This window comes from Bufo gargarizans, chromosome 1, assembly GCF_014858855.1.
Source record: "Bufo gargarizans isolate SCDJY-AF-19 chromosome 1, ASM1485885v1, whole genome shotgun sequence".
NCBI lineage: Eukaryota > Metazoa > Chordata > Amphibia > Anura > Bufonidae > Bufo > Bufo gargarizans.
Window position 1 is genome coordinate 603,546,937 of NC_058080.1, and position 12,812 is coordinate 603,559,748.

General features: G+C 44.5%; 1 protein-coding gene across 4 annotated transcripts in view; it reads right to left on the minus strand.

Moving 5' to 3' along the window:
- Positions 1-12,812, minus strand: part of CSNK1G3 (casein kinase 1 gamma 3) — a 112,885-nt gene that overhangs the window by 70,258 nt on the left and 29,815 nt on the right. For all 4 annotated transcript variants that reach the window (XM_044275876.1, XM_044275877.1, XM_044275878.1 and 1 more), the window contains one exon: positions 5,284-5,706. In XM_044275876.1, coding sequence (XP_044131811.1) covers positions 5,284-5,458 — 175 coding nt within the window. In that variant the 5' untranslated portion in view covers positions 5,459-5,706. The remainder of the gene's footprint in view (positions 1-5,283; positions 5,707-12,812) is intronic.

The following is a 12,812-nucleotide window of genomic DNA, read 5'->3' on the forward strand; positions in this document are numbered from 1 at the left end:
ACCGCTTGGCACATGAGCCGCTAAGCAGTACAGCGCTTCAATGTGGACGAAGAATACAGCATAAGCCTCTTTGCACAAATGCGCAGGATAGTGTAGCAGGAGCTCCCTGCCGAGTGCAGTGCACAGTGGAGACTGAAGAAGATCGCTTCCTTCAGCATGGAGATGGCTGTGCGCCCTCCTGCCTCCACTAATCATACAGATCACACCTCTCTCATTGATCGCTGTGAGTGCTCTGCCGGATCATTAATGAAGCAGTCAGGGAGGTGAATGACTGAGAGGTCAACCAACCACATAGTGGCAGTATTTCGGATAGATATACAATGGAAATAAAAAATAAATAAAAAAAATCTACACACCCCTGAATGTCAGGTTTCTGTGATGTAAAAAAATGAGACAGATAAATCATTTCAGAACTGTTTCCACCTTTAATGTGACCTATAAACTGTACAACCCAATTAAAAAACAAACTGAAATCTTTTAGGTGGAAGGAAAAAAAAAAAAAACTTTAAAAAAAATGTGGTTGCATAAGTGTGCACACCCTCTTATAACTGGGGATGTAGCTGTGTTCAGAATTAAGCAATTGCATTCAAAATCCTGTTAAATAGGGGTCAGCATACACCTGCCATCATTTAAAGTGCCTCTGATTAACCGCAAATAAAGTTCAGCTGCTCTAGTTGGTCTTTCCTGAAATTTTCTCACAGCAAAAGCCATGGTCCACAGAGAGCTTCCAAAGCATCAGAGGGTTCTCATTGTTAAAAGGTATCAGTTAGGAGAAGGGTACCAAAGAATTTCCAAGGCATTAGATGTACCATGGAACACTGTGAAGACAGTCCTCATCAAGTGGAGAAAATATGGCACAACAGTGACATTACCAAAAACTGGACGTCCCTTCAAAATTGATGAAAAGACGAGAAGAAAACTGGTCTGGAGGCTACCAAGAGGCCTACAGCAACATTAAAGGAGCTGCAAGAATATCTGGCAAGTACTGGCTGTGTGGTACATGTGACAACAATCTCCCGTATTCTTCATATGTCTGGGCTATGGGGTAGATTGGCAAGATGATATCCTCTTCTCATGAAGAAAAACATCAAAGGCGACATTTTGCAAAAACACATCTGAAGTCTCCCAAAAGCATGTGGGAAAAGGTGTTATGGTCTGATGGAACCAAGGTTGGACATTTTGGCCATAAAGATATGTTTGGCGGAAAAAAATAAAAATAAATGCACATCACCAAAAGAACACCATACCCACAGTGAAGCATGGTGGTGGCAGCATCATGCTTTGTGGCTGTTTTTCTTCATCTGGAACTGGGGCCTTAGTTAAAGGGGTTGTCCTGGTTCAGAGTGGAACCCGGACATACCCTTATTTTCACCCAGGCAGCCCCCCTGAGGCTAGCATCACAGCATCTCATGCTCCGATGCGCTCCCTTGCCCTGCGCTAAATCACGCAGGGCAAGGGCTCTTTTGTTTTCAAAAACACACGGCCGGGCGGAAACTTCCGCCTGGCAGTGTGTTCGGTGACGTCACCGGCTCTGATGGCCAGGCTTTAGCGCTGCCCTAGCAGTTTTTACTGGCTAGGGCAGCGCTAAATCCCGTCCATCATTGCCGGTGACGTCACCGGGGTTCCTGGCAGCCCCATGGAGAGCCCCGGTAGGTCAACGGATCTCCCAAAAAAATGCATTTGCCCTGCGCAATTTAGCGCAGGGCAAAGGAGAGCATCTGAGCATGAACTGCTCCGATGCTCATGTCAGGGGGGCTGCCGGGGGAAGGGAAATGGAGGTATGTCCGGGTTCAGCTCTAAACCCGGACAACCCCTTTAAGCTAGAGGGAATTATGAACAGTTCAAAATACCAGTCAATATTGGCACAAAACCTTCAGGCTTCTGCTGGAAAGCTGAACATGAAGAGGAACTTCATCTTTCAGCATGACAACAACCCAAAGCATACATCCAAATCAACAAAGGAATGGCTTCACCAGAAGAAGAATAACATTTTGGAATGGGCCAGCCAGAGCACAGACCTGAATGCTATTGAAAATCTGTGGGGGGATCTGAAGAGGGCTGTGCACAGGAGATGCCCTCGCAATCTGACAGATTTAGAGTGTTTTTGCAAAGTGGGCAAATCTTGCCAAGTCAAAATGTGCCATGCTGATAGACTCATACCCAAAAAGACTGAGTGCTGTAATAAAATCAAAAGGTGCTTCAACAAAAGTATTAGTTTAAGGGTGTGCACACTTTTCTTTCCTCTACCTAAAAAGATTTCAGTTTGATTTTCAATTGAGTGGTGCGGTTTATAGGTCACATTAAAAAGGTGGAAAAAGTTCTGAAATGATTTATCTTTCTCTCATTTTTTTTACATCACAGAAACCTGACATTTTAACAGGGGTGTGTAGACTTTTTAAATCCACTGTATATATACATTGCAAGTTCTCTCACTTAGAAATCATGGAGGGGTCTGAAATTCACATTGTAGGTGCATTCCCACTCAGACATAATAAAAAGAATTCAGGAAATCACATTGTATGATTTTGTAAGAATTTGTCTTGCACTGCTGAACAGAAGTATTTGAACACCTGAGAAAATCAGTGTTGGGGTCATTCACACATCCGTAGTGCATTGCGGATCCGCAATACACCCTGCCAGCACCCCCATAAAAAGCCTATTCTTGTCCGCAATTGCGGACAAAAATAGGACATGTTCTATTTTTTTCCGGAGCAGTAGACCGGAAGATTGACGGCGCGCTCAGGAAATGCGGATGCGGAGAGAACATAGTGTGCCCACTAGAGAATAAATGGGTCCGCACCTATTCCGCAATTTGCGGACCCATTATTATGGACGTGTCAATGGAGCCTTAATATTTGATACAGAAGCCTTTGTTTGCAATTACAGAGGTTACACGTTTCCTTCTTTACTTTTTTTTTTATTCTGTCTCTCAGAGTGGGAATGCACCTACAATGTGAATTTCAGACCCCTCCATGATTTCAGCAGGCTATTCCAGCACAGAGCCGCCTGCCGGATCCCCACTGACTGCAATGAGGTCTAGCAATGATCCAACCACTTTATGGCAGTAACGAAAGTTGCCGGATCCAGCAAAACGCTAGTGTGAAAGTAGCCTAATCTGAGCTGCTGAAGAGGGTGGCTTTGCTCTTCTGTCCTGTTCTAATAACATAAGAGGGACACGGCTGCCATGTATTATAATATTCGGTGCTTTTTTTACCTCACAGGCACCTCATGATATCTGCAGGATGAAATGTCTGTGCTGATGTTCTGAGCAGGAACTAAAAAGCACTTTTCATATATTAAGATGTAGTGTAGGGCAGCAGACTATGCTGTGTATCTAGAAGACTTAGGCCTCTTACACCCAAAGTGTGCTGCGGTCCGCAATGCAAGGGCACCTATGATGGGGCAGCCGCATACGGATCGCGACCCTATTCACTTGAATGGGGTTTTTGGCTCTCAGATTCCATGGTCACATTTGACCACTGCATCTGAAGGGACAAATGTCTGCGATCGGCGTTAATCGTTGGTCGCAGACATCAGCCCTAGGTGTCTGCTGTTTAAAATAGCAGGCAAACAGCAGCATTGGCGCCTGCTGCATTTGCCATATTTAAATAACTAACTTCAACTGTAAATTTATGGTGGGCGGTCGGGAAATGGTTAACTAGACAGCTCTGCTTCCAAGGCTACCGTCTAACGCGAGACAGCCAGCGTCATAAGATCCTATGCCTTGGGCCCCACTCTGACGATCAGAAGCCTAGAAAGCAGGACAGGATCCTGTCTAGTTAAAGGGGTTCTGCGTAATTATGATACTAATTGGTCCCATTGAATGCACCCCTTCAATGGGACCAGTGCTGCAGTTACCAGCTCCATCCACTATACAATTGATGGACCTGTGTAGTTCCACTCCAGTGAAGACTTTACTGAGCTAACAGCTATGGGAGTGCAGTGTCTGAACCCCAGCCCCACCGCCAAAATATATTAATGGCCTATCCACAGGATAGGCCATCAGTACCAAAATCCTGGGCAAACCTCAGCCAGTCTGTGCTGTGGGTTAACAGCAAAACTCCCTAATACAATGATTTAGAAAAAGCTATTATATTGCAAGAAGGAACATAAAGCGTACTCTAATGAAGGTGGACTGATCACAGCCAATATACTTGATATCCACAACCACCTAAGGAGGGGAAGGACTGCTTTAGATGGTGATATCTCCTGAATGGTGGCAGCTAGAACCATGTAACTGGTCTTGTTTGAAAGCTGACATTCCAAGCTTTCAAACAATACCAGAATGACAGTTCAGTATAGGGGAAGATATCACTGATGGAAATTGGGATTCTGTGAATGCAGCTGAAATTGAAAGTAAAAACAGGTTTTACCCGCGTTTATCCCCGACTCGATTTCTAACAGTGATTTCTCCTGTTGCTTAGACTTTAGCTGTCTTGTATGAAAGCCTTTCTGGAATGTCAGCTTTCAAACAAGACCAGTTGCACGTTTCTAGCTAATGCCAATCCGGAGATAGCAGCATCTAAAGCAGGCCTACCCCCTCCAGTTAGCTACTTTTCCTTTCCCACTGCCCGAGCTGGACTGGGGGGGGGGGGGGGGGGGGGGGGAGGGGGGGGGAGGAAGAAAGGGGAAAAAAAAAAAAAAAAAAGGAGTTGGGTGGTGGACCCTCATCTATGTCTAGAACTGGGCCCCCAAAGTGAACAAGCGCACACTGCACAAGTGCAGCCACCTTCCATTCTTTTCTATGGGAATGCAGAAAATAGTTCGGCGCCAGCTCGGCCATTTCCGTAACTTCCATAGAGATGATAGGAGAGGTGGCCGTGCTTGCACTGCACTCTCCATTCTATGCGAGTTCCGTAAATAGCCGAGCAAGCGTGCCCAGCTTTTTAGAACTCCCATAAAATGAATATATAGAGAGTGCACTCTCCTTCGCTTTGGGGGCCCTATTCTAGAGATAGGGGCAGATCACAGAGGTTGAACCCGCAGCTATTGGACATTGGTGGTATATTGCTACAATATGGCACCAAAGTGGGACAACCCCCTTATTCATGATGTGCAAAAAAAAAAAAAACACAAACTGTAAAGCAATAAGTTCCAAAGAGCCAATGCCAGGTGCAAGCGATAAAACATTATTATTATTAAGTAATGTACCGTCAGGCTGATTTCCAGTGCATATATCATTATTTCTCATTTGTCATAAGATTTACAAGTCTGAGATTTGTAATATAATAGACCTAACGTGTGATGGGTGACTCATCCTCCAGGTGCATTAATGACACTTACCTAATCGCAGCTCTCCAAAATTTCCACAGCCAATCTTTTTTCCCACTCTAAAATTGGGTCCAACCATCAAAACTCCAGAGTTTGAGGAACCAGCACGTGTGCCATGACCCGACCGGCCACTGGGCCGGGCCATCCTCTCATCAGGTTTGTCCTTGTCTTTCTTTTTGCCATCCATATCAAGTTTACGGTACTCCACTTTGAATTCTTTTTTAAAGACAAGCAAACTCAAATGGGGTGTTGTAAAAATGGAAACATAACTAGCGAAGCTCCCCTCTGGATACGGCTATTCTCTCAGCTGACGACAACGAGGGCTCAGCAAAGGCGGATTCATCCCATTCGCAAATGGTTTCCACTAAGGACCTCTGTGCGGCAAAGGATGTCCTCCACGGTAATCCGTCAATCCGACTGGCCTGGGCTGGATGCCTGGAAGAAAGATTTGGCAAATTTGAAGTCAAATATATTTAGCACTTTTAAAACTGTCAGTACATAGGTGGAAGACCAAGCTTAAAGTGGTTGTCCAGCTTTTTAAGGACAGGCTATAACTTCAAATAACAAATTTAGATAATTATGGACGACCACCTGAGTCAAACAGAAGAATTGTGTAATAAGTGGTCAAAATTAAAACTTAACATTTAATTGGAATATTTAGAAAATTGGTCCCAAGATATAGAGATACAACTATACAGGCTATAACTTGCTGATTGTCATGTTACTACAGTGGAGGAAACGCGTTACTACAGCACTGCTGCGCTGTCCACTACACAGGTCATGGTGGCGTGTAGTCCCGACAGAGAACAGCAGGGGTGTGAGATGTCAGAGTTCAGCCAATCAGCTAGTGAGGTTCAGCCATCACTTAGTAAAAGATGGACAGCCCCTTTAAAGGCGTCAAGAAACGTCAGAAAGCAGTCAGCCAAATAATTATTCGTCTGACAGATATTCCCTCCAAACCCACATACATGCTCGGTTCAGCCCAGTATGCATGTGTTCTCACAGGAGAATAAGCGGCTCCCAGACTCCTCTGCGGACAGATTACCTCCCATGAGAACCCAGGATCGGCAATGTTGAGATCTAATATGCCTGACCTCCCTCCCCTCCCCCCACAGTTGGATCACTGCTATATACACATTAGCTGGCTGGCCATCTAACGTGTAGGCACCTTCAAGTGGTTTTCAGGGTTACAGATATTGATGACATATACTTAGGTCACCAATATCAGATCAGTGTGGGCCCAACAGTCAGATCACCCCCCGCCAACCAGCTGTAGGCGGAAGGCGCCAGAACAGAGTAAACAGAGCCGAAAGCACAGCTCCATTCTCGGTGTAGTGGCCAGGATGGGTTACTACAGCTGAGCGGACTGCACAAACTACTATAACAGCCACAAAAGAGAATCGGAGACCAACAGTATTAAATAAAAAATATAACAATAGGTTGGATTGGAATTTTTATTTATTTTTTTGCAAAAAATGTTATATATTAGGCCCCTTTCACACGGGCGAGTTTTCCGTGCGGGTGCGATCCGTGTGGCGAACGTATGGCACCCGCACTAAATCCTGACCCATTCATTTCTATGGGGCTGTGCACATGAGCGTTGTTTTTAACGCATCACTTGTGCGTTCAGTTGAAATCGCAGCATGCTCTATATTGTCCGATTTCGACGTGACGCAGGCCCCATAGAAATGAATGGGGTGTGTGAAAATCGGATGGCATCCGCAAGCAAGTACGGATGTCGTGCGATTTGCACGCACGGTTGCTAGGAGACGATCGGGATGGAGACCCGATCATTATTATTTTCCCTTATAACATGGTTATAAGGGAAAATAATAGCATTCTGAATACAGAATGCATAGTAAACCAGCGCTAGAGGGGTTAAAAAAAAATAAAAAATAATTTAACTCACCTTAGTCCACTTGATCGCGAAGCTGGCATCTCCTTGTGTCTCCTCTGCGCTGAGCGGCTGAACAGGACCTGGGGTGAGCTGCTCCATTAAATATCGGTTAAGGACCTTCGATGACGTCACTCCGGTCATCACATGGTATTTTACCATGGTGAATCACCATGGTAAAAGATCATGTGACGTACCATGTGATGACCGGAGTGACGTCATCGAAGGTCCTTAACCTGTATTTAATGGAGCAGCTCACCCCAGGTCCTGTTCAGCCGCTCAGCGCAGAGGAGACACAAGGAGATGCCAGCTTCGCGATCAAGTGGACTAAGGAGAGTTAAATTTTTATTTATTTTTTTAACCCCTCTAGCGCTGGTTTACTATGCATTCTGTATTCAGAATGCTATTATTTTCCCTTATAACCATGTTATAAGGGAAAATAATACAATCTTCAGAACATCAATCCCAAGCCCGAACTTCTATGAAGAAGTTCGGGTTTGGGTACCAAACATGGGCGATTTTGCTCACGCGAGTGCAACGCATGACAATGTTTTGCACTCGCGCAGGAAAATCGCGCATTTTCCCGCAACGCACCCAGCTCTTATCCGGGCAAAAAAACTGACGCCCGTGTGAAAGAGGCCTTAAAGTACGTAGTGTGAATGAGGCCCAAGTTAGACTGTCCAGCTGGGGACTATTGCAAATCAGAAGGGAAAGCAGAGGATGCTTAAGCTTCAACCTCTCCTGCTAGGCACACTGGGGGTTAAAGTGCGGTCAATCGTTAATACAGCTGTCGATAACATATCAGCAGCTAGACATCCGTAAATGTGAGAAACTGACACTTACAGGCATAGGTTAGAAAACACAATGAATGTTTTAGTACCCCCTCCGTAATGTCCATAATAGGGTATACACAAAGGAGTTAATACTTATCAGTCCTAATTCACATAAGCTTTAAATGAAGTGAGAAACTACAAGACGGACAGCGCATGCTGCTTTTATCGCAGACTCACACAGTTTGTGGAAACTCACACGGTGCGGCTTCAAAGAGAACAAAACAAGTCATTTTGCCAAAATGGTGACGTCTGTTTAACATGACACCATCTTACATGTAGTTTTCTAATGGTTCGCGTTCAGTTTTTTATAGTCATTATGTGGAGGACAGCACTCGGGACACTATTGGGAGTCAATCAAAAGGACCTCAAGAGGACACGGGGACTCAGGACATCTTCGACACTGGCATTCAGGTCACTCTGTCAGCCAATCAGAGCAGATGGAGGGATCGGTACCACATTACAACACGAGAGTGCTGCCAGATTAAGGCCTAGTTCACACGAACGTTTTTTTTGCGGGTGTACGGGCCGTTTTTTTGTGTTCCGTATACGGTCCGTATACGGAACCATTCATTTCAATGGTTCCGCAAAAAAAACGGAATGTGTTCCGTATGCCTTCCGTTTCCGTTTTTCCGTTCCGTTGAAAGATAGAGCTTGTCCTATATTTGGCCGTAAATCACGGGTCGTGGCTCCATTCAAGTCAATGGATCCGCAAAAAAAACGGAACACATACGGAAATGCATCCGTATGTCTTCCGTTTCCGTTCCGTTTTTTCTGAACCATCTATTGAAAATGTTATGGCCAGCCCAATTTTTCCTATGTAATTACTGTAAACTGTACATGGCATACGGAAAAACGGAACGGAACAACGGAACGGAAACACAACGGAACTCAAAAACGGAACAACGGATCCGTGAAAAACGGACCGCAAAAAACTATAAAAGCCATACGGTCGTGTGAACTAGGCCTAAGGTCTAGCTCCCTCAGCCAGTCAAGAGGAAAGGAAGGCATTACACAAACACTGGCGCTGTAGACTATGGCCCGAGCGGTAGACTGCACGCTGAAAATGAAATTGTCATTTAATTTGCACTTTATTTTCTTTTTAAACATGAATAGATCCTAGTTGTGAGACAAAGGATATTACGGGTAGGGCTACGCAGCTATCTTAGCCCCGAAGCCCATAAAATATCCCCTCCACTATGCTAAGACCACAGCATACCGAAAGTGACTGGAATCGCACTGCGAGCCGTGGGATGTCATGACCGTGACGCTACAGGCTCAAGAAATCCAACCCACGAGTTGCAATGCAGCCCCATTCACTTTTGGTGCCATTGGTGGCCGTGCAACGCGTTTCTGTAGTCCGAGTCTAACTGTTTACCTGCAGACAAACCAGGAGCGATCTCCTCCTGTCCTGACAGTTTGCTGCATTGTGTCAGTGTACAGAAAATGAGAACAGCACAGAGTAAGGGCTCATTCACACGAACGGGTGCTGCCCGTTGCCGTATTGCGGACCGCATTTGCCGATCCGTAATACACAGGCACCGTTCCGTGTGCATCATGGATGCGGACCCATTCACTTCAATGGCTCCGCAAATCCGGAACGGAACACTACGGAGTGCTTTCTGGGGTTCTGTTCCATGCCTCCGCACCGCAAAAAGATAAAACTTGCTCTATCTTTTTGCGGAATGGACAGATCGCTGACCAAAAAAAAAAAAAAAGCCTTAAAAACAGCCTCCCATTAATTCCAATGGACAATGGGAACCAGCACTTCATGTGGAAAAAAGCTGCAGCATTCCTTACCAAGGGGAGGAATCCACACTGAACCCCCCATAGACATCAACGAGAAGCATCAAAACACTGCTCCGTACGTGTTCACACCTTTTTTTGCGTGGATCCACACCAAAAACTACAATCTGAAAATACAGTTTTGTACTGACGTAAAGACCAAAAAAAATAAAAATAATAATAATAATAACAACAATGCTGAATTTAGCAGTTAGCGTTTCAAAATCCATCATGTGAACACACCCTTAGGACCATCGTTTTCAGCAGGAAGATATGAAATTCATGTAATGGTCTACAAGAAAAGTGTCCTTAAAACAAATGAAAGTTGGGCTGTGGTTGGTTGCCATGGACAAAAAGATGGTAGATTTATGAATTTGTTTAAAGAAATCCCCCCAATGTTCCCACTGACAGCAAGCACAGTTGTTGAAGATTGTAAAGCAGTGAGAAATAAATTATATATTTAAAAAATGATTATACCATAATTGAGCATTAATGAACTAAAACTTGCTAAGCTAATACTGAAGTGAAATATTCAGAGTCCTCCAGTCATGTATTACAGCATGGCGGGTGAGTGGCGAGTAACGAGAACCGCCATGACCACATTGCTGTCTATGAAAGACTTCAGTACTGCTTGACCACAAAACCAAACAAAACCTCCGAAAACACGGCGTCAGCACAAGTGACATCCCGAGTGCCAAGATGTGCTAGAATCACTACATTACTCACAGTCTGCTGCCTGGCACTTATTTCTTCACAGACTCATACCAATAGTGCCAGTGGGCCAGCCACATGCCCCTCACACAATGCTCCCCATGTAAAATCATCAGGACATTCTCACAACGTTGGCCCGGGTTCACACACATATTGGGGAGCTTTATCAAAACCGGTGTAAAGGAAAACTGACTTAGTTGCCCATAGCCAACCAATCAGACGCCATATTGGAAAATGAAAGGTGGAATCTGATTGGTTGCTATGGGCAACTAAGCGAGTTTTCCTTTACACCGGTTTCGATAAACCTCCCCCAGTTTTATGCCTGACTTGGGTACAACTGATCACTCACCGGTCAGGCTTCCATAGCCGGATATTGCCAGCATGCTGCATTTTTCTGTCCGGCGCAGGGAGACACCCAGGCTGAATTATACAGGCAGAGCATGGGTATCTGGTCGACAATCCCTATAAGGTGACATGTACTGTCGGCATTTCCTGTGGACAGCACACGTAACCCATTGATTTTAGGCCTAGTTTACAATTCACGGTCTGTCATCAGTCATTGCAAAGCAAATCAAGGTGCAGATATTTCCCTTATACCTCATCTCTGCGTAGCTTTCCCCCATGGTTTTGGCACACTGAGGTGTAAACTAGGCTTAAGGGCTCGTTCACACGACCGCGTGAAGCCCGTGCTGTGGACCGCAAATTGCGGTCCGCAATGCACGGGCACCTTCTGTGGGGCAAGCGCATGGGATGGCAGACGCATCCACTTGAATGAGTCCGTGATTCCTCCGTTCCGCAAAAAGATAGAGCATGTTCTATCTTTTTGCGGTGCGGCGTGTTCCGCATCTCAGGATTTGCGGACCATTGAAATTAATGGGTCCGCATCCGTGATACGGAATGACAACGGAATGGTGCCTGTGTATTGCGGATTCACAAGTGTGGTCCACAATACGGGAACGGCACACCAACAGTCGTGCAAGGGTCCAGTCACAAGTCCGCAACAGTTTTGCAGTCCGCATATTGCGGATCCGCAAAACACAGACCCGGCCATGTGCGTTCCGCATTTTGCGGACTGCACATGGCAGGCACTATGAAAGAAATGCATTTCCTTGTCCATGGCTGTGGACAAGAATAGGACACGTTCTCTTTTTTTAGCGGGGCAGCGGAACGGAAGTGCGGACGCGGACAGCACACAGTCCGCATATTTGGCGGCGCCACTGAAAATTAATGGGTCCGCAAAACTGCGGAATGGATGCGGACGTGTGAATGGACCCTTAATCTATTTATTCACACATCAGTATTCTTTATTGACCGAGGGTCAGTGAAAAAAAAAAAAAAAAAAAAAAAAAATTTATATATATATATATATATATATATATATATATATATATATATATATATATATATATATATATATATATATATATATAAATAATCACGGAGGCAAGCAGTACTGAGGAAAAAAAAAAAAAAAAATGGATACACGGACCAAACACTGACAGATATTTTCACGGACGTCAAATGGACATGGAAATGTGAACGAGGTCTAAGGTTGGTGTTTTATGCTTAGTGTGTACGTCAGGGTAGCTTCAGACCTACAGGCTAAAAGAGTCCTTCTGGCCTCTTTCTGGATGGTATGTCGGTATACTGCTTTATACGGTTTTTAAAGCATGAATAGCATCTTGTAGGGTCAACTTAAAAAAATAAAATAAAATTATATATGTTTTAGACCATGGCAGCCTATATGGCATCTATTTAGCATACAGTACAGACCAAAGGTTTGGATACACCCTTCTCATTCAAAGAGTTTTCTTTATTTTCATGACTATGAAAATTGTAGATTAACACTGAAGGCATCAAAACTATGAATTAACACATGTGGAATTATATACATAACAAAAAAGTGTGAAACAACTGAAAATATGTCATATTCTAGGTTCTTCAAAGTAGCCACCTTTTGCTTTGATTACTGCTTTGCACAATCTTGGCATTCTCTTGATGAGCTTCAAGAGGTAGTCATCTGAAATTGTTTTCACTTCACAGGTGTGCCCTGTCAGGTTTAATAAGTGGGATTTCTTGCCTTATAAATGGGGTTGGGATCATCAGTTGCGTTGTGGAGAAGTCAGGTGGATACACAGCTGATAGTCCTACTGAATAGACTGTTAGAATTTGTATTATGGCAAGAAAAAAGCAGCTAAGTAAAGAAAAACGCGTGGCCATCATTACTTTAAGAAATGAAGGGCAGTCCAAAAAATTGGGAAAACTTTGAAAGTCTCCCCAAGTGCAGTCACAAAAACCATCAAGCGCTACAAAGAAACTGG